At 52.5% G+C, this 23,536-nt stretch overlaps 1 protein-coding gene across 1 annotated transcript in view; it reads left to right on the forward strand.

Annotated features, from left to right (window-relative positions):
• Positions 1–21,174, forward strand: part of ZFAT (zinc finger and AT hook domain containing) — a 137,264-nt gene extending 116,090 nt beyond the window's left edge. Inside the window, exons 14-16 of the mRNA XM_006879270.1 lie at positions 3,593–3,719; positions 5,551–5,681; positions 20,947–21,174. Of these exons, the coding sequence (XP_006879332.1) occupies positions 3,593–3,719; positions 5,551–5,681; positions 20,947–21,174 (486 nt within the window). The remainder of the gene's footprint in view (positions 1–3,592; positions 3,720–5,550; positions 5,682–20,946) is intronic.
• Positions 21,175–23,536: the final 2,362 nt, after the last annotated feature.

A 23,536-nucleotide genomic window follows, 5' to 3' on the forward strand; every position in this document is an offset into this window, starting at 1 on the left:
AATGAAATAGTTGGGGAAATTGGAGAACTTCCTAGATGTATAATGATATTAAAGAAGCATTAAGGGTTTTCAGTATGATGGTGGTATTTCAGTATTTTATTAAACTGTGATTTGGGTCAAAATGTACAGAGCAAATTGGTTTTCTGTTCAACAACTTACACACATTTTGTTTTGTGACAGTCATTGCGGTCCCGTGCTGCAGCTGCACTTGTCCCATCTCTCCCTTGTGGTTGCTATTTCCATTCTTTCTTTTTAAGTTGATAATAGAACTTCTTGCACGTTAGACAGCCAGTCTTCCACGTAGTTTAACAATCTTACTTAGACATTCCCTTTTGTGACTAACCCAGCAGAGCTACTGCAATTGTTTTTGACTGTTTTGCAGTTGAGAACAAACAATAGTGTCTCAGTCTTCCTTTAAGCAAACTCTCTTGTTTTCTTGATAGGCTATTCATGGGTAAGTTAGATAAACCTTCCAAAGTTGTTTGTAACTTCCTTTTATCATCAAAAACGAAAAAGAGATTCTGCTACACTTTTATAGAATGAAATCCTCTTCTTGATTGCATACTTTTAGATATTATTAAAACGTTACCAGTTTAAACACTGCAAGCAATAGTTCTTTATTGTTATGTGCCATTGTGTCACCTGTGACTCATGGTGACCCTATGCACAACAGCTCTAACCCCTGCTCTGTCCTATGTCAATCTCAACGTCTCTGACACACCTACTCCCATTACCCCAGTCACTGAATCAGTCCATCTCATCAAGGGTCTTCCTTCTCTGCACTGTCCCTCCACCCTCCCAAGCATGACGTCCTTCTCCAAGGACTTGTCCCTCCTTGCAACATGTCCAAAGTATGTCAGACGAAGCCTCAGAATCCTTGCCTCCAAGGAGCAGCCTGATTTCACCCTCTCCAGAATGAACCTCTTTGTTCCTTAGCAGTCCATGGTATAGTCAATACTCTTCTCCAACACCACAGCTCAAAGGCATCAGTTCTCCTTCTATCCTCTAGTCATTGTCCAACTCTCTGATGCATAACAAGTGATTGCAAAGACCATGGCCTTTATCGTGCGCACCTTAGTCTCCAGACTGACATTGTTGCTCTTCAGTACTTTGGAGAGGTCTCTGACAGCAGACTTTCCCAATGCAATTTGTCTTTAAATTTCCTGGCTGCTGATGCCAAGAGTGTTGAATGTGGAGCCGATCAAACTAAAGCTGTTAACAGTCTCAAGACTCTTCCATATATCATGATGCTGCCAACTGGCCCAGTGATGAGAATCTTTGTTTTCTTGATATTGAGCTTCAATCCATCCATATGGAATGCTGCAGTCCTTGACCTTCTGCAGCAAGCACTGAGGTCCTCCTCAGTTTCAGCAAGCAAACACAGATTGTTGATGAGTCTTCCTCAAATCCTGATGCCACATTTCTCCTCATAGATAATCTGTTCTGCATATAGAGTAAAAAGGTATGGAGATAGGTCACATCCCTGTCATACACCCTTCTTGATTTTGAACCATGCAGTGTTTCCTTGCTCTGTTCTGAGGACTGCCTCCTGGTCCAAGTATAGGTTTCACATGAGCATGATCAAGTGTTCTGGGATTCCCATTTTTCTCAGAGTCAGCCGTGGTTTGTCCAAACCATCAATGTAACACAGATAGACATTTCCTCTGGTATTCCCTGCCTTTAGCCAAGACCCATCTGACAGTAGTTACAATATCCTTAGTACCTCAACCTCTTCTAAAATATTTTAAGAGTAAAAAAGAAAAAAAAAGTTCTTATAAGAAGATAAGGTCAGTTGTTGTTGTTGTTATGTGCCGTCGAGTCGTTTCCGACTCATAGCGACCCTATGCACAACAGCCCTATAAGATCAGTATTTATTTAAAAAAAAATTTAGTACATTTCAGGTTTAATCAACGTGGAGGCCCCTACCTCCTTTTGGGTCAGAGGTTAGGAGTTGGGATTGCAGTTGCTCTTTTTTTTTTTTTTTAATTTTTTTTTTTTTTCGTTTTAGCTCCCAATATTCTTTTTTTTCCCTTAAAAAATTTTTTTTTGTCGCACATTTTCTCCCCCTCCCCTAACTCCTCTCCAGCCTACCCGTAATGCACCTTGTCTTACAAATAATGCCTCCTCATATAATCCTTTCCAACAGTTCTTCACCTTATCTGTTCTACTTAAGTGTTCGTTACCTAGTCACTCTTTTCCTATTTTCTACCTACTTCACCCATCTGTCCTATTTTATAACAGTGGCGTTGTATAGTATTTGTCCTTTTGTAACTGAGTTATTTCACTCAACATAGTGTCCTCCAGGCTTCCTCATGTTGTGTAATACTTTATGAGTTTGTTGTTTTTCAGTGCTGCATGATATTCCAGTGTGTGATTGTATCATAGGGTTTTTATCCAGTAGTTTGTTGTTGGGCATTTGAGTTACTTTCATCCCTTTGCTATTGTGAATGACACAGCACTAAACATGGGTGTGCATACATCTGTTAAACTGTGGCTCTGGTTTCTTTAGTGTATATTCCCTATAGTGGTGTTGCTTGGTCAAATGGTACGTCTGTTTCCAACCTTTTGATAAAGCACCAGGAAGACTTCCGTAGTGGCTGTACCATTTTATACTCCCACCGACAGGGAATACGATTTCCAGTTTCTCTACAACCTTGCCAGCATTTGTTGTTTGAGTTTCCATTCTTTCTGCTGCCTGAGCTTTATCCTTGGACAGGTGGTGTTCCATGGTTGGCTGGTGTTACATGCTGCCCTGGTCTCATGACTGTTCACCTGGCAGACTGCTCTGTGGCTCCAGGTCGACCCACAGGGGTGAGTTCAGCGCCAGGTCTGAAGGATGTCTAAGGAGCGTGGCCTCAGAGGCGTTCCCGTTAGATGCTGTTGATTGGCTATAGCTCCAAGCCACCCAGTGAACAGCACGTCACAACCTTGTCCACTCCCGAGCCCACTTCACGATCCGCACCATGGCCAAGGCCCTGGTTGCTGTCACCGTGTTGATCCGTCTCATTGAGGATCTTCCCCTCTTTTGTTAATAACTCTGTCTTTTTCAAACATGATGTCTTTGCCGGTACTGGCTCTTTCAGCCACGTCCAAAGTATATGAGATGAAAGCCTGACCATCTTCGACCCTAAGAAGCACACCAGATCTCTAAGTCTTAGATAGACTGGTGCATTGTTAGCAGTTCATGGCACAGCCAATCCTCTTTGCCGCCAGTACAGTTCAGAGGCATCGGTTCTTCCTTGCTCTGAGGCCCGGTGTCAGAGGAGATGAGAGGATTGGTTGTCATGGGGAGAGGCGGAGGGGCCGTGGGCGCGGGTGCTGGCACATCTCAGCATGTCCGTCTCTAACTAGGAATGATGCCCTCCTGTCCAGTCTCGGCGGTGGACGGGAGAGCTTGTCTGTTCCTCTGGCCTTTCAAAAGGGTTAACACTTGCAGATACATTTCTTGTTGGAAGCATATTCATTGGAGCCAAGGATTCCGCAGGACGGGCACCCCCAAAGTCTGACTGGGTCGTGTGGGTCACCCCATGATGCCTGGCTGCACTAACAATCTGACCTCCAGAAGGTCACTTAGGTGATGTGTTTTATTTAGCCTGCGACAGACGTTCCCGACGAGCCGTCCACCCAGTATCTCCACATCACTGCGGCCGAGGAAGATGTCCAGGGGACACAGGCGGCCGTGGCGGCCCTCCAGGACCTGAGATACACCTCCGAGAGCGGTGAGCGTCCCTCAGGATGTGTGAGAGCCGAGCTGTGCTCCACCAGTGGCTGGTTTTGGGGAGTGCGCCACCAGGCCTTCCTGCTGCTGCATCTCTGTGTCCACTCAAAGCCCTGCCTTGTCCAGATGGCAGCCGAGCAGGCTGGTGTCTGATTTTCCAGAAACATGTCTTCAGGCCTTTGGTCTGAAGTATCTCTAGATGGAGTCGCACCTCCGACCTTTCAGCTTGCAGCCAAGGCTGTTGTTGCAACATCCAGGGTGGGCTGGCAGTTTGTACTTGAGGAACGGTCACTGAAGTAGTAAGCTTGGGGTCCGACAGGTCGTGGCTGGCTTCAGGGTGTACCTGAAACCTCTCGCCTGAGGGGTGTGCTGGGGGGAGCCTGGAACGGTGCCTCAGGGACTTATGCAGGTGAGTGACATCTCTGCTCCCCCCATCTGCCGGGTCCTCTGCACCTTCCCTGATCTCATAGTTACTGTAACGGAGAGAGGAAGCGGACATTGCCCCGGCACCGTGTCATTGTGTGAACATGAAGATCACACAGTCATTTCCCTTTTCTTAAATTAATGATCAGGGCCAAGGTGCTGTGTCCAGTGCAGGCGCAGATGGCCTCACAGATGGCGCACACAGCAGGGGACACCAAGTAGCTGCCCTGATGATACGATTCCAGTCTTGGGAGAGGATTAAAATAGGACCCCAAGCTTCAATTTGTTTGGAATTGTAAAGCCTGCAAGTTAGATAAATGAGACATCTTGGCTCTTTCACCTGTAATGCTCTAGTGGCTTTTTAGTTTCAGTGTCAGGCTGCTAATCACAAGGTCAGTGGTTCAAATCCATCAGCTGCTCCTCAGAGAACGCTAAGGCTGTGTCCTTCCATTGTGATGTCATTTTAGGAACTCAGTGGAGGGTGTTTCTGAGTTGACCCAGCAGCACTGGGTTTGGGGTTTTGTTTCTTGTAATGTAATTGGAGGTCTTTTTGGAGTCGTTGTGTGGTCAGAAATGACCCACAGCTGACCTTCCAGCAGGTTTTCAAAGGCAGTAAGTCACAGGAGGGTTGATTGCCCATCTTTCTTCAGTGGAGCAGCTGGTATATTCGAACCATGTGCCTTTGCATTTGAACCATGTTCCTTTGTATTGGCAGTACAATTCCCAATGACTAAGCCGTCTGCATGTGCTAAAAGACACACTTTGTTCCCGGCCACTAGCATAAAGCTTGATGGTTCAAACCCACCCAAGGGTTGGTTTGGCTTGGTTTTTATTTTTAGGTTTCGGTTGCCACAGGAAGACTGACCAGACAGTTTAAGGTATTCCCCAATCCTCTGGGAACTTTTGTTTTGAGAGGAATCATGTGTCAGGGTCTGCATTCAGCCCTTCTGGGTTTGTGTGCTGGGATGTGTGGCATCGCTGCCCCGTGGCCTGCGACAGGTCTTCACTTCTCAGCTCATAAGGGTCGGATCAGAACCTTCGACTGTTGAGTGGATTCCAAGCCCTCACACCCTCCATCAGGTTGCTGAGGGCGTCGGTCGTCACAGGAGGTGACTGCCCATCTTTGACTTGATGTTCGAACTGCTAACCTTGGAGTTAACAGCCAGCACACTGCACATGACACCACATGGGCTCCTGCTAACCTGTGACGTGGCGCCGCTCTCCTCACAGCATCATCTTCCTCACAGAGTTGTTGGGGGCCTGAGGCGACTTTTGTCAGTAGGGGTGCTGGGTGGGAAGCTACACACCCACAGCAGTGGTTGCCCCAGGAGGACAGAGGGGCTGGGCCTGCCTTGGGGACTTCTGGTGCCTGCAGCCTCAGTGACCTTCGTCTCCTTCCTCCCCATCAGGTGACAGACTGGACCCCACTGCTGTGAACATTCTGCAGCAGATCATCGAGCTGGGCAGCGAGACCCACGATGCCACTGCCGTGGCCTCCGTGGTTGCCATGGCGCCAGGGACCGTGACTGTCGTGAAGCAGGTAAGGACCGTCCCCTCAGCGTCACTTCCTCCTTCCTGCTCTCTCCAAGGCCTTCCCTGGTCACAGGTAGAATCGGGAAAGAATCAGCCTCATCTCCTGCCCACTAATGCTTTGCCTCTGATGATAGCGGGCTGTGTCTGCACTCATCCAGAAACCTCATAAAGATTTCCAGAGTGTCAGCAGAATGCGAATGCATAGAGTTTGTTGAATGAGAACACAATTTGTTGTGTAAACTTTCACTGAAAACACAGTAGCAGAAATTCTTGTGGAATCCAGACTTCCTGGATCCATTGAGACTGGATGAACAGCTGAATCTATTGCCCTGAGACACTTCTTAAATCTTGACCTCAAACTATCCCCTTTACGTCATCAGGAAACCAGACAACAGTGTAGGTCAGTTTCTGAAGAATGTTTATGTTGCGCACGGTCATTTATAAAGGCTTATCTGTGTGAGAGAAAATTGTCACTAAATTAAAAATCGTAGCTGAGTCATTTAGGGAACACTGGGTCAAACTCTGTGGTGGTAGGACTCTGAGTCGCGATGGCAAGGCCAGTCACTCAGTGCACGGGACGTGGCCACTGTGATGAGCTGGGCCTGCAGACAGTTGCCGCATGGGTGTGTGTTTTGCTGTGAATGTTATAAACCACCGGGGGAAAAATATCTTAAACAGAGGAATGCTAGGGAGAGATTAACATGAAGTGGGCACATGTGGGCACATTGCCCATGGGGAGCATTGGTCGATGCTTAAGGCACCAGAGCCGGTGGGAATGAGGGATGAGCTGGGAGACTGGAGGGAGTTTCTCCCTATTGCTGTTGTTAAGTGCTGTCGAGTCATAGACGACTCATAGTGACACTATGAACGAAAGACCTGAAATCTTGTTTAACTTTGGTCCTTTCTCCACGTTCATAGAGTTTCCAGAGGCAAGCTATTTCAGAAGTGGATGCACCTCCTGCATCCAAGCTTGTTTTAATTGGGAAGCTTCACCAAACACTGTCCACCATGGGTAATCATTATCACATTTGACACATCATTGCCCCTGTGTGTAGCATCACAGCAGCCACAAGTTACCTCTGCAATGCACAGACCAGTGCTATACCACTTAGAAGAACGTCTGACAAAAAACAATTTAAACCAGGCCTGAGGGCCGCAGTTTAAAATCACCCACCTTGGGCTTGGTAGCATAACTTTCTGTCCACCAGGCCCACAGAGCTCTCTCTTTGTTGTTGTTATTATTGTTGTTAAGTGTCTCACCAGATGGGTCTTTTGAAGCCTTTTTATGGTTTCAAACATCACCTGACCACACTGACACAGAGTGACCGAGTGAGTAGGAAGAAATAACCAGTGTGTGAGCCAAGGTTGCTCTGTGATAATCACACACGGCTCCTTCCCTCATCTTTGGGCCTCTGTTGGGCTTCACCATCTGCTAAAATGCAGCATGCTGGGTCAAGAGCCCATCCTTTTCATCTCTCTGTACGTATCTGTCCATCTACCTACCTCCCACCTCATTTGGCAGAAGATTTCAGTCGGCTTACGCAGACACTTACAAGGTATGTCAGAGCCAGCCCGGGGGCGATGACCCCTGCAGGTGGAAACGCAGGTTTGTGGAGTGAGCTGCAGCGCAGACAGGGGGCCCTGCCCAGTTGTTAGCTCGTGACCCCTTCGCTCCGCCCTTGGCAGGGGTGCTGGTTCCTGGATGCGGGGGCGGCTGTCATGGTGACACCCCAGCGGTGAAGAAGGCAGAGCAGCACGTGAGACGTGAAGGCCGTGTGCTGGGCGCTGAAGCAGCGAGTGTTAGGAGGAGAGGGGCCGAGGGCTCTGGCGTGTGAGCCCTGCCAGTGGGGTCTGCTGCCCGTGGGAGGTGACATCACGTCTTCTCACGGATAGCGACTCTGTACAGCAGAACAAAACAGAGCTGTGCTGCCCTCGGCCTGCTGCTCTGAGCTCAGTGTTACAGCCACGGGACCAGCTCATTTCATCGAGGGTCTTCCTCTTCTCCACTGGCCCCCTGCTTTACCACGCTCAATGTCCTGTTCACATCGTCCAGATCTGCCTGTAAATCTGATGGTGAATTTTGTAACAGAAAACAAGAAGGAAACATGGTGGAGTTAGCATGAGGGAGAAGGGTGAGCCTTTCTCAGTCCTTACAGAGAAGGCGTTGTGTAATGTGGGCTCTCAAGTGGGGACCCCTGAGTAACATGTGCCCAGAGACCTGCCTTTGATGGATCGAGCGTGGGCTCCCCGTCACCTCCCTGTGACTGTCTAGCACTCGGTGCAAGTCGTCATGTTTGGTCTAGTCATTTCAGGAATTAAGAGGCTCTGGTTGTGCTCAGTGTTTCATGATCTGTGTGTAGACGAATGTCTGGAGGCCCTTCTCCTGACACGTGGTTCCTCCTGGGGCCAGTGTTCTGCATCAACTGAGAACAGGCTCATAAACCCGTACTGATTATGCTTTAACTTTCCTTTGTGTTGACAAGAGTGTGGTCTTCAGACTGTCTTACAAATGTCTTATGGAACAGCTCACTTGCATCTTGGCATTAGGAGTCCGAGGCTGGCCCTGGCCCTCCGGGAAGGGTCCGACAGGAGGAGAGCAGAACTCTGGAGGGGCGACGTGCCAGCTCCTTGGTGTGTTGTGAGGAGGTGCAGTGGACGCTGGCTTGTCTTCCTTCCAGGAGCAGCATTGATTTGCTGCTACCAGGACATGAGTTACTGAGCAGCAGCAAGGCAGCGATTTATAAGGTCGTGGGGTTTAGGAGACAGCTTAGATATGCCGCCAGGCGTCAGCCTGACAGCGCGACAAGGGAGAAGGCAGATAAGAACCAGCACAGCCAGCAAACACGGACAGCGTGGCCGCAGCAGGAGGCAGCCAGTCACTCCTCGAGGATGCTTCTCGTGCTGAAACCACAGGGCTTAAGAGTAATAATAGAGTGATGTTAACTGTTTACGTTTTGATTAACTGTGTGTAAAAATGTTTTGAAATAATGTGTATGTCCCAGTCACTTGTCCTGTCTGCCTGGCTCAGAACCTAAGCTGTCCAGGCTATTGGGTAGTGAGGGCTATGAGATTGATGGGTGGGTGAATGGATGTAGTCGAAAGATGGATGGTTAACTGGGTGGGTAGATGGACACAGTAGATAGATGGTTAACTGGGTGGGAGGATGGGTAGATGGTTAATTGAATGGGCGGATAGATGGCTAACTGGATGGGTGTGTGGATGGATGGGTAGATGGTTGATTGGATGGGTAGATGGACGGATAAACAGTTGATTGGATGGGTAGATGGATAGACAGATGGGTGAATGAATGAGTAGATCAATGGGTAGATGAATGGATAAGTGGATAGATGGATGAGTAGATAAGTAGGTGATTGGGTGATTGGGAGAGTAAGTGGCTGCCTAGATAGTGGCTAAGTTGACAGACATGACAAATGGCTGTAGATGGGTAAATGGGAAGTTGGACATTAAATTGTTCACAAGGAAGGGACTGTAATATCCCAGGTTCTCCTGTGTGCAATAATGTTTACTGAATTCAGTTAAATATCACATTAATTAAGCTTCAGTTAGATTCTTTATTGGATAAATTCGTTTTGAATTCTGTTTCATTTCTTTTAATTAACCTTTGGTTTAGATTTTTTGTTTGTTTCTTCCTCCAGGGGGAGGATGGTGTCTACTTAAGGAGCGTGAACTCCCTGCCTTCTGTTGTGTGGAGTCTTATGCTGTGGACTTTGTCTTGCTCCAACCTTTCTCAGTCAGTTTTATTAAATAGAATTGAATACCCTGTGCTCTTCACGCCTGGATTCCCCCATCCAATCCTGTAAATTGCTCCTGAAGAAGAAAATCAGGAACGCCTCATTGCCAAGGAGTGGGCGGGTGGAGGGGAGCAAATGTGTCTGAGAAGACCATTGAGTGGCGTATTTTGAGATCTTTTCTTGTTCCCTGTTTTATATGCATCTTCCACCGAAACAAGCCTATTCTAGGTTCAGGGGCTCAGCTCAACCCTCAGGTCCTTGGGCGGTAGGCAGCCCTTCCACGGAGTGCCAGCCCTCCCTCCCCTGGGCAGGAGTGAACACATCCTCCTATGAGAACTGCCAGCCGTGGTCGTGAACATTTCAGGAGGAACTTAGGGAGCCCTGGTGGTGCAGTGCTTGGCTCTTGGGTGCTAATAAAAAAGCAGCTGCTTTAATTCCTGACCACTTTACAAGATGATGGCGCAGTCTGCTTCGGTGAGATGTGCAGCCCTGGAAACCATGGGGGTGCTCACCCAAGCCCTGTTGGGTCGCTGCGTATGGGGTTTGGGTTAACTGTTGTTAAAGGGAGGCCCTTGTGGGAGAAGGATAGCGCCTCCCGTGTAATTTATTGTCTCTGAAAACCTGCTGGAAGAGTCAGCTATGGGTCGGTGGTGCCGTGGTCCCCAGCAAGGTGACAGCTGACTCGCAGCCTGCATGTCTTGGGCGCTCTGTGTCCACCAGCAGCTCTGCAGGAGAGAGATGGGCAATCTCCTCCCATGTGATTGAGTGAGACCATCGGAAACCGACGGAGGGTGTCTCACTGGCAGCCCTGACCCGGAGGTGCTTGCCATCTGCCAGCTGGCGTTGGAACCGGGCAGTGACTGTAATTCTGCCGCGACCACACACACCAGTCGTCTCCATGGAAACATACCCCTCAGCTTGTTGGCTTCTCTGATCTGGTCCCCTAAAGTCCTGTCCTGCTGGTGGTCTGTGAAGGATGGTTGGTGGGGAGATGTCCCTGACGGCAGGACTTCTCAAGTACAGCCTGTGGTTGATGGCTCCTCTCGCCTGTGACTCCCTGGAAGGGAGCCCGCCTGGGCCTCCTCTCCTCCGGCAGACGCTGAGCTTTGCTCGTAGCCTAACCTCACGATGGCACAAACAGGTGCTTCTCTGGCAGCGGTGGTTCGAATCTTCCAGAAGTGTAAACTTCCCACAGGCCAGCCACTGAGCCCTCCGTGGGGGACACTTTGCCTCTGACACACGTGGGTACTGTGTGTTGTCAGCAAGGTCACGGTGTGTCATCGGGAGAGGACCTTCTTGAGTGTTTAGAATCTGGTCTCGTCGTTTTCTGGACACAGACTCGGCGGTCAGTGAGGATGCTCTGGTTGACGGTTAGGAGAGCTCAGTGGGACCCCGGGGCTTGCGCGGCGTCCTGACGTCTCCCGGTGGTTGCCTCGTGGTGCTGTTCATCCACAGAATCGTTCCCAGATCGTCGTTGGCGGCTGGTGGCCAGGCAGTTCTGGTTCCCAGGGACCACACAGACTCGGCCGAATCAAGCAGAGCCCAGGTCGTTCCCCTATTCGAGCCCCTGTTGGAGCCGCTGCGTCTGTCCTTCTCCCGAGGGTCTTCCTCTCTTTCACTGACCTTTGCTTTATCGAGCCTGATGCCCTTCTCCAGGGACTGCCCCTCCTGAGCCCACGCCCCGAGCCCTACTGTCCTAACGGCCAAGGCCCATCCTGGTAGCACATCTGCTGAGGTACATTTGTTCGTCCTTCTGCCCATCTGCTGTACGTGCCTTATTCTTCACTAACACTATTTCTTAGGGGACGAGGCCTGTCCTTGTGTGCTGTTTACTGTCAAGTCCAAACTGACACATAGCTGACTCTCAAGAGGGTTTTCAGAGACAGTTAATCGCACTTCCCATCCTTCTCTCGCTGAGCAACTGGTGGCCTCGAACCATGTGCCTTCGGGATTGCAGGACAGCTTCTTGCCACTTGGCCACCAGAGCTCCCGCCTATCTTCATAGTAAATTTTAAAAGTACTGGTGGTCGTCTCAGCTTGTGGTTTTTGCGAGCTCCCCGTTCCGTGCCCACTGCCTGTGCAGTGTCCTGCAGCCATAGTGGACTGCGAGGCAGGGGAGTGGCCTCTCTCTCTCATAGGCAAAGCTCGATCAGTGGTGTTCTGGGACCCAGCACACAGGCATCCACACTGCCCCCCGAGTCTGCAGAAGAGTGATCACCATAGTCCTGAGGGTTCTGTCCAGACTCCTCATAGCTGCCTTCAATCCAGACATGATGTTTACCTTCTGATTCCCAGTTCTGTCAGTCTCTTTAAATTGATTGGTGATCCCGTCTTTTGTGTCCCCCCCCCCCCAATTTACCGGGACCCTGTGACATCACTTTTCAGCCTTTGATAAGCCTTGGCTTCTGCCTCTAAAACTCATGTTGCTGTTGTTAGGTGCGGTTGAGTCGAGTACGAATCTTAGCAGCTCTGTGAATAACAGACATCAACCCTGTCCTATCCTGTGCCATGCTCACAGTCTGACGCACTGAAGCCATCGCAGCCGTCACTGTGTCAACCCATCTGGTTGAGTTTCTTTCTCTCACCTCCGTCTTCCCTCCCAAGCATGATGTCTCTTTGGCACAGTTTATTTGATCCTGGCGTTCTCATGACTTCAATTATATCAAACTCCTGCTTATTCATACAGGGAGTTCTGGTGGTTTAGTGAGAAGGAGTTGCACCACCAATCCAAAGACACACAGTTCAAATCTAGCAGCTGCTCCACATGAGAAACATCAGGAGTTTCCTCCTGCACAGTTGACTACCCCTGAGAACACACTGGAGGGTCAGCTCTGAATCGGTTCTGACTTGACGTGAACAACAGCAGTTACACACACGGGTGGCCTCGCGTAAAGCTGCCACCCTGCATATCCCTTCTAGGACATTCGGTCCGCTGTCACTGAGAAGGGGTTCTGAGCACATGGATGTGGACACAGTAGCTTCTCTGGAATCTTGGCAGTGGGCGCCGTCCTCCGTCAGTGCATGTAAAGCCTGCCCTCGGTCAGCCTGCCATGGCCCTTGCTTTGTGTCAGAATTGGACTTTTTCTCTGTTAAATTCTCACATCTCTGGGTGGTTCCTCCTGGTGTAATTTCTGATGGCTGCGATTCCAAGCTCCTGATTCACAGACTTTATTGCCCTCAGAGCTGTCCTGTCTAGTGTGGGTGCCGCAGAACTATCTCTGTGAGGTGTGTCGAGGGAACGGTGTGACGAACCAGCCACGTTGCCAACACTGTCTTGGTGCTGCTGTTAGTATAACATGTTGCTGAGCCCAGAGGCCCGGGTGGATGTGGAGCCCCTCGTCCTGGGCCCTGGCTCCCCCTGCCCTGGTGTGCAGAGAAGCCGAGGCTTGGCCGTGCTGTCATGGAACCCGTTAGTTGGGCTTTAATGCTGTTGGTTTGCGGGTCATTCGTTTGCTGGTGTCTGCTTCCTGACCAGCTGCTCCTCCATGTCAGTTTATCCGTTCCTCTCCTCTCTGCAGTGGCGTCTGAAGGCTATCCCTGTCTGAGGTCCACTCAGTCTGTTTAGAGTCCAGGTCAAAGACAGAGCTGTGGTAACCCAGAGTGAAGGGTCCCTGTGAACGGAGGTGTGACCCAGGCGTGCCTTGCTTTGGCCCTGTCCCGTGTGGACTCACTTGCCCTCACTCTTACTCTCTGTCTGTAGCTGTAGTGACCTCTGTTTTGGCCACAGGAGTCCATGCCTCCCCCTCCCCCCAGTCTTCCCCTCAGAGTCCTCCCACTGGACAATGGGCAGCCTTACCCCAGGACTCAGACCAAACGGAGCAGCAGCCTCACACAGGGTGTCCGCTCCCCCAACCTCTGACATGGCAACATATCTGTACCCTCTGCCCTCACCGCAGAGCCTGTGGCTCAGGAGGAAGTGCTTGGCTGCCACCCAAAAGGCCGGCAGTTCAAACCCACCCAGCGACTGTGAGAGTCTGCTCCCATAAAGATGCCAAAGTCTTCGAATTCATTCTCCTTCATCTGCCAGCGCTGCCTCTGATGTCACAGCATCTCGTTGGACCTCCGTCGTCTTGTCTCGACAAGACCCCAGTTACCCCGGCCGTTTCTCTCCTTGGCCACTTGTGCGTGGACATTGTTGAGTGAGTCCTTAGTCTTCACCAGCATCCGCCAGACCATCTGTCACTCTGTTCTCAGAGAAACAGACTGGAAGGTCCAGATGGCATCCCAGGTATCATGGGCCTCCAGCCTGTGAGTCATGTGACCTTCCAAAGCATGGAGTGGACCGCTGGTCAGAGGTGACACGGCCAGCCAGTGACTCCTGCGGAGGTGGCCAGTCATCAGGACTGCTCTGGTCTTCATCGTCAGGGGCGGCCTGTCCCCAGCACCAGGAGAGGAGTGTGACACGTCCCTGTGTTCTTCTTATATGCCCTTGATTTAAACACTGGCTTCCTGTCCACCCTGTTTCTGAGTCTCAGCAGGAAACGGTCACCAGCCTGGCTCTCTGCCAACTTCATGAAAATGGCAGCATGGAGATGCTTGGCCCGCCTGGACCCTGCCCCGGGCCCTGCCTGGCATGTGGAGACTGGGAGGGCCATCAGAGGTCAGAGCTGGACTGGCGCTCGGGCAAAATGGCCTGGGGCTGCAGGGCTGCAGTGCTGCCCGAGGGCGTCCTCACTCTCCTCCTCACAGACCACAGTCCTTGTCATTTGTACCATCTTCCAGGGGGGTTTCACAGGATGTAAAGTGCAGGGCAGGAGAGTGCCCAGAGGCCAGAGTAGCTGCCCCTTACTCCTGACAGACCAGGCACAGCCACGGAGACCTGGCGGGGACCCTTGCCCTCGTCTCCTCCAGGTGTGGCGGGAACACAGGCCGAGTGCACGGACACATGTGCATGCATACACATACGTGCGCGCGTGCACACACACACACACACACACACACACACACACACACACGTCGGGCTGGGCGAGTCCAGCTCTTGTTCTTGATTCTGAGTGTCCTCCTTGCCTGGTCTCATGAAGTGATGCACACACGGTGCGTGTCACTCTGACTCTGCGTGTCACACTGTCACACTGTGTGTGTCACACTCTCTGTCACACTGTGCGTGTCACACTCTGTCACACGGTGCATGTCACACTCTGTATTTGTCACACTGTGTGTCACACTCGGTGTGTGTCACACTCTGTGTGTGTCACACTCTGTGTGTGTCACACTGAGTGTGTGTCGCTCTCTGTGCGTGTTGGGTGCCATCGAGCCAGCACCGACCCCTGGGGACCCTGTGCACCACAGAATGGAAGGCTGCCATGCTCAAGCCCAGTGCTGCAGCCACCGTGCCACGCTGTCTCATCAGGGGTCTTCCTCATTTCCACTCACTTTGTACTTGACCCACCATGCGGTCCCTCCCCAGACACTGAGTGCTCCTGATGACGTGTCTAAAGATGTGAGATGAGGTCCCATCATCTTGCTCCTTGGGAACACCCCGGCTGTATTTCTTCCAAAACAGATTTCTTTTTTCCCTGGCAGTCTGTGGTTGAGGCAGTATTTCTAGCAACTCTACTCTTTAAATATTTCAATTCTTCTTCAGTCTTCCTTATTCATTGTTGAGCTTCAGATTCAGAAAAGACACAACTTAAAATGCTATGGTTTGAGTCAGGCACACCTTAGTCCTCACAGCTGAGTCCTTGCCTTTTAACACTTGAAAGAGGTCTTCTGGGCCTTTGCCCAGGGCGGTGCTCTGACCGCTTGACTGAAGCTTCCGTGGGTAGAGGTTGTGCATAATAAACTGCTTGACAGCTTCATTCTGTTCTCTGTTTATCACGTGCTGCTAATGGCCCAGTTCAAGGGCTCTTTTTCCTTGAAGTTGTTGTTAGTACAACTCATAGTGACCCTATGACAAAAGACCTGAACCCTATTCTGGCCTGTGTCGTCTTAACACTCCCTGACCCACAAGAGCCCATTGGGCAGTCACCATGTCAATCCACCTGGTTGAGGGTCTTCCTCTCCTTCGCTGACCTTCCACCCTTCCCAGCATCATGTCCCTCTTCAACGAACAGTCCATCCTAGCAACCATGGCCTTCTCCCCAGCAGTCTCCTGCCTGGGCTGATCCATCAGCAAGGTGTGCTCTGGGCATACCACAGTGGGGTGTGGAGTCAGCCCCAGGCTGGTCCCTGCACCCTCACTTGGTCGGAAGATCCCATCATGGTGCCAGTTGAGCAGGGTCTCTGCATCTAACACACCAGTGCCCCCCATGTGCCTGCTGAGGGCATGTCCCTGGACCAGGGCTGGAGGGGTCAGGTCCGTGTTTACCCACAAGACAAAACCACGATGAGTTTAACGGGATGGGTGTGTGGAGGGAATGGAAGCTAAGACGAGGGTGGTGTGGGTCTGCCTTGCAGGGCGTATCACAGCATCGGGGAGAAGGAGGCTCGCTGTCGCAGGGAGGGCCTCTGGAGCTGCGGCCCTCCAATTCTCAGGAGTTCTCTGGAGTGTTGAAGAGAGTAGTGTTAGCCTGACATCGTGTGCCATCCATAGGGTTCTGACTCGGTGACCCCGTTAGGAGCAGATCTCCCAGAGGACTTCCTTGGCTCTGACCTTGATGAAATCACTGACATGTTTAGAACCACCAACTTTTCAGTTAGTAGCCAAGCGCTTGGCTGTTGAACCACCAGGTCTCTTTTGAAACAGCTCTTTAAAAGGAAGTTGGGGGTGAGCTCTGTTGGCCTAGTGGCAGGAAGCTGCACTGCAATCCCAGAGGTGAGGGGTTCTAATCCACCAGATGCTCTGCTGGAGAAGGAGGGACAATCTCCTCCTGTACCAGTCAGATCTTATTTGACAGTACACACACAAAAAATAATACTTTTTTTTTTTTTAAAGTAAGCTGGGGGCTGACCATTGAGGCAGTGTGGTCTGCACTGGCCGCCACAGACTGAGTGGACAGGGAGGGATGGGACAGCGACTCAGGGAGCTGCCCTCTGCACGGACGTTACATTAGCTGGATCCAGGCAGATCCCAGCCCTCGCACAGTGAAATGAAACACTGTGGGTCTGCTGCCCCTGCGCCAGCCTGCACATAGCTCCCTAGGTTCTCTGGAAGTAGATCCAGGCCTTTCTTGTTTGCCCATCTTGGTCTAGAATCTCCTCGGAAACCTGTTTCCAGCCATAGCCTTTTACCAGCCTCCATATAAGGTGAACTGACAGGGACTCGAACCCAGGCCTCCGGCCTAGAGGGCGAGGATTCCACCAGTGCACCCCCACTGCCTCGTCCTGCTAGGTTCTGGTGGGGGTCTGCCTCAGGCCTAGGAGAACACGTAGAGCTCTGCGCGGGGGTGATGGAGTGAGTGGCTTGTCCCGTCCTGTGGGCCGAGGTTTCCCGTTAAGCTCTTTCTGCTGCTAATCATTTAGTTGAAAGATGCGCTAGCCGCTGCTTTTCGGGGAAGCGGAGTACCCATCTCACGGGATAATGACTGTGAAAGCCGTGTTATTTCTGCTGCGGAGAACAATTTTGAGCCTGTGCTAATAGATTAAGCTGCTGGCGTGATCATTTTGAACAAGAACGGCTGAGAGTTAGACACCCCGCCGTAAAGTGATCAGGGTGGGTAATAAGGGGCCATTTAATCCCATTGATCTGAGGCATGAGGTGCTGACTCGAGTGTCTGAGCGTGCCGTTGTCCTGACCAGGGCATGTGTTCTGCGGCCGTCAGGCTGTCTGACCCGAGGCAAGTCAAGGCCCATGCTGACTTTTCCGTTCTCCATTTGCATGAAAAGAACAGAAGAGGCCAAGCCTGAAATGTGCTGTACGTCTGTGTTAGCCTCCACGCCGAGTCCCCGGGGGCTGGTGAGCCTGGTTCCATGGGGGCGAGGTCACACAGGGGTGAACAGATGGAGGTGGAGGTGGGGTGCTCTGCAGAGCCCCCCACAGACCTCTTCCTTAAATAAAGCTCTCCCATCCCCATCAAAAACAGAAGGTGCGCACCGCTGTCAGGGAGTTGTTCTAACTCCCTGTGACCCACGTGTGTCCCAGCTGAGCTGTACCCCGGGGACTCCACTGGCCACGCTTTTAGGAGCAGATCGTCAGACTGCTCTTGAGATGCCTCTGAGCGGATTTGAACTCCCAGCCGTCTGATTAGTAGCTGACTACCTTCTGGTTGTTTTGTTTACATACAGTCATTCATTCATTTCTTTCATGTAGTGTGTGTTTTATTCCTATATCGATTGTATTTGGTGTAATTAATGCCTCTTGATGTGCGCTCTGTGCCTGTTCACCTCCTCTCTTCAGTTCCCGTTGAATCTTTTCTGTTTCCCTCACCTCCCCCACCTGCCCCACAACCTCTGTTCTCCTAGAGATTCCCCCATCCCCTTTTCCTGCCCCCTGCCCCCTTCCCTTCTGAACACTTATACCCGTCTTGCCCAGTTATCTCTTGATTGAATAGTCCTGGTTTTCTGCAGTATCTGGGCAACAACCTTCTTAACTGTCTGTGCCACCCAGGGCTGCACCCCTCAGCAGACATCTCTGGTATGCTGACATACCAGCTTTAGGGACCTGGGGCTTCTGTATGGGCAACGCCTGCAGTTAGCAGAGCCCCTAGAGGACGCTCGCAAGGACGTAGCGAGTCCCACGGCAGTCTGAGGGTGAGCAGGTGTTTTCACCTGAACACCCCGTGAAAATGCTGGGTAATGACGTGAAGGCCCGCTCACCAGCCTGAGTACGGACCAGAGACGTGACGCTTACCTCCACTGTGGAGGACCCCAGAGACTGAAGAGGGACCGGGCAGTGCCGTGGTGAGGAAGAGGCGTTGATGGGGGACACTTCACCACAGTTACCTTCTCAGTTGCCTGCTATGCATCTGAGAGCTGGACAGTGACTGAGGATGACAGAAGATGTGGTGCCTTTGAGTTGTGGTGCTGGAGAAGAGCATCGAACATACACCATGGACGGCCAAGAAAACAAATAGGTCTGTCCTGGGAAGAGCATTGAATGCACCATGGACCACCGAGAGAAAACACAGGTCTGTCCCAGAGAGAGTGAAACCTTGCTGCTCCTTAGAGGCTCGGATTCTGAAACTCATCTCACGTACTTTGGGAATGTTGCCAGGAGGGGCCAGTCTATGGAGAAGGGCATCATGCTTGGAAGGGGTCAGCACAGGAGAGGAAGACCCCAAATGAGATGGATTGAAACACCGACAACGGGTTCAAGTGTTTCAGAGACTGTGAGGTTGGCTCAGGCAAGGGCAGGTGTGCACTGTTGTTCATAAGGTTACTGTAAGTCGTAGTCAACTTGACGGCACCTAACCCACCACCACCGCCTGAGGCAGGTCCCAGGGGGCAGGACCACCCAGAGTGAGGAGCGGGTGAGTGGCCCTGCCGAGCAAAAGTGGCCTCAGGTCCAGTCCGGTCCTCCAGCTGGCATTGCATAAGGGATTCAGCAAATGGAAGTGGGCTAGGGGCTCAGAGGGTGCCCACGCTGGGCCCACTAAGCTTGTTTTCCCTTCAGCCGGCCCTGACCGAAAGCTGTTCTCGGTGAGATGTGTGTGGGATGCTCCCTTTCGCCCCCTCCTGGCCCCTGGGAAGTACTTAAGTACCAGAGGTGTGGCTTCGAGCATTGTAGCAGCATGCAGGCCACCACGGGATGACCAGCTGGTGAACATGGTGGGCAACAGTGTGACTGTCATTCAGAGGAAAACACCCGTGCTGGCTCCGGCCACACCCTGGGTGGGGAGGGTTTTCCATGCACAGAACCCACCCGCGCTCAGAGCTGCTCCGGGTGGAACCGCTAGTATGATTATACCGATCTGTCTGTCCAGCGTAAACCAAGGCCCCACTGCTGCTTCCACTGTTGCCTACTATTTCATTTCACCAACACACGGAGAACCAGGCCGCCGGGAGTAAATATTGATCTTTTTCAGTCTGAGAGGTGCCTGGTCTCTGTTCTTCACACCTCTGTGGCGTGTTCTGAAATTCGGTTCTTCTTTGAGCTCAAAGCCTGGAGCCCACAGAGCAGAGATGGGGTCGTGGCCCCTTTCCCTGCCAGGACCCAGCCTTCTGGAAGCCAGCAAAGCATGCTGGATCTGGACCTGCACAGCCTCTGACGGATGCGCCTGGCCTGGCACGGCCGGGTGTGTGTCAGCGAGCTTCCGTCAGCCACTACCGCTCCCTGGGTGAGGCGAGGACATTGATGGAGGACGTTGAGGAAAACCAGTGTCAAGGTCACGTCCTCTCTTCTGGTCTGATACTGGTCTCTCAGAGTGGAGTATGCAGTGACAGATACTCAGGAGAGCCTGTCCCTTCCCTTGGCCCAGGCCAGCTCTGATCCCCAGGACCCTCCCCTCACCCCCACTTCCACGGAGAAGTGCCACGCTTGTAGCCGTGGCAACCCAGCAGCCTCCCAGGAGTAGAGAGAAGAGCTTGGCTGTGGGTTTACACACCGGTTCCCCCACCTCCCTCAGCTGAGGGCCTGGCCCTGTGGCATCCCTGAGCCTGGTTCTGTCTGTCCCTGACGTGGAGTGAGAGGAAGCTCGCCGCATCACTGAGGGTGCTTTCTGCACAGCCCAGGTCCTGGCACTGACTGAAGGTTCTCAGTTAGCGTTTCACACATGTTTGGCTTGAGGACTCTTGATTGAAGGCCCCTCCACGTAACAGCACTCACCCCACTTCCTTCTGCACTTCCTGTCTCCATTCTCCAGTCTGTCGTGATCTGGTTGCTTGCACTTTGTCCTTGGGCAAATGCTCCCCATTTCTCCACTGAGTACCCGCTGAGGACTGTGTCCCTCTCCCGCTGTCCGTGGTCCCTCCCCCACCTTCGATGGTCCCTCCCTGCCGTCGGTGGGTCGGTGGTCCCACCCTGCCGTCGGTGGTCTCTCCCTGCCGTCGGTGGTCCCTCCCTGCCATCAGTGGTCTCTTCCCACCTGTCTGTGGGTTGACTGATGATTGAGCCTCAGGTGTGAAGTCAGTCCTAGGCGGGAAGGGTGATTGAGGCCAGAGTCGGGGTTCCACCAGTCTCCCCAGATGGCAAGGCTGGACTTTCTCACAATTTTGCTTTTAGTTCACACGTCCCTCCCTCGTTAGCCCCTTCTATTGTGATGAGAGGGACCCTGGTGGCCTAGTGCTAACAAGCTGTGTTATAAAAATGAATGCGGTTCAAATCCACCCACTGCTCTGCAGGATGTGGTTGGGCATCTCCTCCCGTGCGATTTACAGCCTCTGAAAACCTGCTGGAAGGTCAGCTGTGGGTTGGCTCCCACTAGATGGTACACGACCACTGCACATCAGTAACCTTGGCAGTGGTTGGCAGTGGTGGGGCACCTGGATCTCCTGGCCTCCAGGCTGTGAGGCTTCCAGGCCACGGGGCCTCCAGATCGCGGGGCTGTGTCACGTGGGGCCTCCAGGCTGCGGGGCCTCCAGGCCTCGGGGTGTGTCATGTGGGGTCTCCAGGCCGTGGGGCTGTGTCATCTGGGGCTCTTAACACTGTTCTGCTTAGAGGGTGTGGCCCAGCCCCCGTGTCACCTGTCTCTCTCCTCCCTGCAGGTGACAGAGGAGCCCACCTCCAACCACACGGTCATGATCCAGGAGACCCTGCAGCAGACCTTGGCCGAGGAGCACCACCTGGTGGTGTCCTCCGATGACATGGACGGCATCGAGACGGTCACGGTGTACACACAGGGCGGCGAGGCCTCCGAGTTCATCTTCTACATGCAGGAGGCCGTGCCCCACGTGCAGGAGCAGGCCCTGGACACGCCGGGCCCGGAGCTGTAGGACGCCTGACGCCCTCCCAGTGTCAGCCCTGCAGCACCACACTGCCCACTGCTACCCTGTGTCCGTCCCTGGATGGGCAAGGTGGTCAGGCTCGTCAGCAGGACAGGGCTGGCGACTCACCTTTCCCGCCCTCCCCAGCACCGACAGACACACACACACACACACACCCCCTTGCCTCGTATCCTCAGCTTCCGGAAGACTTCTGCATCAACTCCCCCAGCACACACCCCCTACCATGTCACCCCTTCACAGCAAGATTCAGAAAGACCGCAGCCCCGGTCAGCACCCTCCTGGGTGCCCTCCCAGCTCTGCTTCCAGCCTAGAACCAGAGTCCTCCCTGGGCTCCTCACACCCCCGCAGAGGGAGGCATCTGTCCTATGGAAAGAGACCTTGTGGAGATGGGGCCCCCAGTCTTGGGGAGCTTCTGTGAGTGAGGCCCGCGGGATTCTGAGCTCCTAAGCCCCCTTCACAGGAGTCCCAACTACATCTCAGAATTGTTTGGTTTTTTAAGGACTGCACGTTCCCGTGTATGGAGGCGAGGTGGCTGTGACAGAAGGTCCTCTGGCCTCAGCTGGGCACCTCCCACCCCTCCACACCGAGACCCCGCCCATGCAGACGCTTACCTTTCTCCTCATGAGCAGTCAGATGGACTTTGGGGTACCGGTTGACGTTCTCGATTTTATCTTCCATTTGCTGGCATGCGGCAGATGGTTTGCTTCCAGCCAAAAAGTGGCAGCACCCCCTTTCCACACTGCACTTGGGGGACAATAAAGTGACAATCTTCTCTGTCCAGTGCTGTTTAACTGAATGTTTATGCTCCAAGCTTGCATTAAATGCCACACGTCCTGGGACCCCACAGTGTGCCTGCCCCCTGGGCTGGGAGGAAGGGAGCGGGGACCACAAGGGGGAGAGGACAGGAGGGGGCTCTACATGCGGCCTTTCCTGTCCTCCCCGAGTGTCCCTACGCTGGCCCGTCTCTGCTCTCTTTTGGCCTGCCTGATACTATTTTAGGTTAAACTTGTGCTGGCTGGCTAGCTGGGTTCTTCTTTTCCTATTTTAAAATGTGTTATTATTACCCTCTGTGGGCCAGGCTTAAGAGCCCTGATGGCACAGTGGACTAATAATTGGGCTGCTAATGAGAAGGCCAGTGGTTTGAATCCCTAGTCGCTCCATGAGAGAAAGACGAGGTCTTCTGCTCCTGCCAAGATTGCTCTTGGAAACCCCGGGGCAGTTCTGCCCTGCCCTAGGGGTCCGGACATGTCGGGACCGTGTGATGGCTGTGGGTTGGGTCGGGTTGGGTGTTTTACGTCCAGGTGCAGAGTGCCCTGGCAGCACTAGAGGTTAAGAATTTGATCACCTGCTGAGAGGCTAGTGTGGGAGTCTACACAGAGCCCTCTCCTGCCCAGAGGTCCTGCTGTGGAAAGCGGTGGAGCACGGCCCTGTGCAACCCTCTCGGGCCTGCAGCGAGTTGTAGTCAGTGCGATAGGAGCTGTTTGGCTTCCTTTTGTTGTGTGTTTGCTCCTTCACAATTATGGCGTTTGTTGGTGTTTGTTGTTTATGTGCCATCGAGTCGCTTGCGACTCATAGCGACCCTATGTACAACAGCCCTAAACTCCGCTCTGTCCTGTGCCAATCGCACTGTCTCTGACACTCCCATCCCGATTACCCCAGTCACTGAATCAATCCACCTCATAGAGGGCCTTCCTCTCCTCCGCCGTCCCTCCACCCTCCCAAGCATGATGTCCCTCTCCAAGGACCGGTCTCTCCTCACAACATGTCCAAAGTATGTTAGACGGAGCCTCAGAATCCTTGCCTCCAAGGAGCCACCCGGTTTAACCCTTTCCAGGACAGATCTGTTTGTTTTCCTAGCAGTCCATGGTATTCTCAGTACTCTTCTCCAGCACCACAGCTCAAAGGCATCAATTCTCCTTCTATCCTCCTTGGTCATTGTCCAACTCTCTGATGCATAACAAGTGATTGCGAAGACCATAGCCTGTATCAGATGCACCTTAGTCTCCAGAGAGACACCATTGCTCTTCAGTACTTTGGAGAGGTCCCTAACAGCAGACTTTCCCATGGCAATGCGCCTTTTAATTTCCTGGCTGCTGGTGCCAAGACTGTTGACTATGGAGCCAAGCAAACTAAAGCTGTGTACAATCTCAGTCTCTTCACCAAAAGGCTACAGTTGAGGCTGCAGTAGGATGAGTGTGCTTGCAGGCCCCTCACGCTTCAGCCTCGGGTCATTAGCCCAGTGAGACAGAGCTCTTAGTCCTCAGTTAACGCTTCCTTCCCCTTGTGCTCCAGTGAACGTGGGTGCAGGCCTCGAGCTCTGGTTCTGGGGGGCAGCAGTCCCAAGGTCAGC

This window comes from Elephantulus edwardii, unplaced genomic scaffold (genome assembly GCF_000299155.1).
Source record: "Elephantulus edwardii isolate Elephantulus edwardi_28Jun2011 unplaced genomic scaffold, EleEdw1.0 scaffold00003, whole genome shotgun sequence".
Classification (NCBI taxonomy): Eukaryota; Metazoa; Chordata; class Mammalia; order Macroscelidea; family Macroscelididae; genus Elephantulus; species Elephantulus edwardii.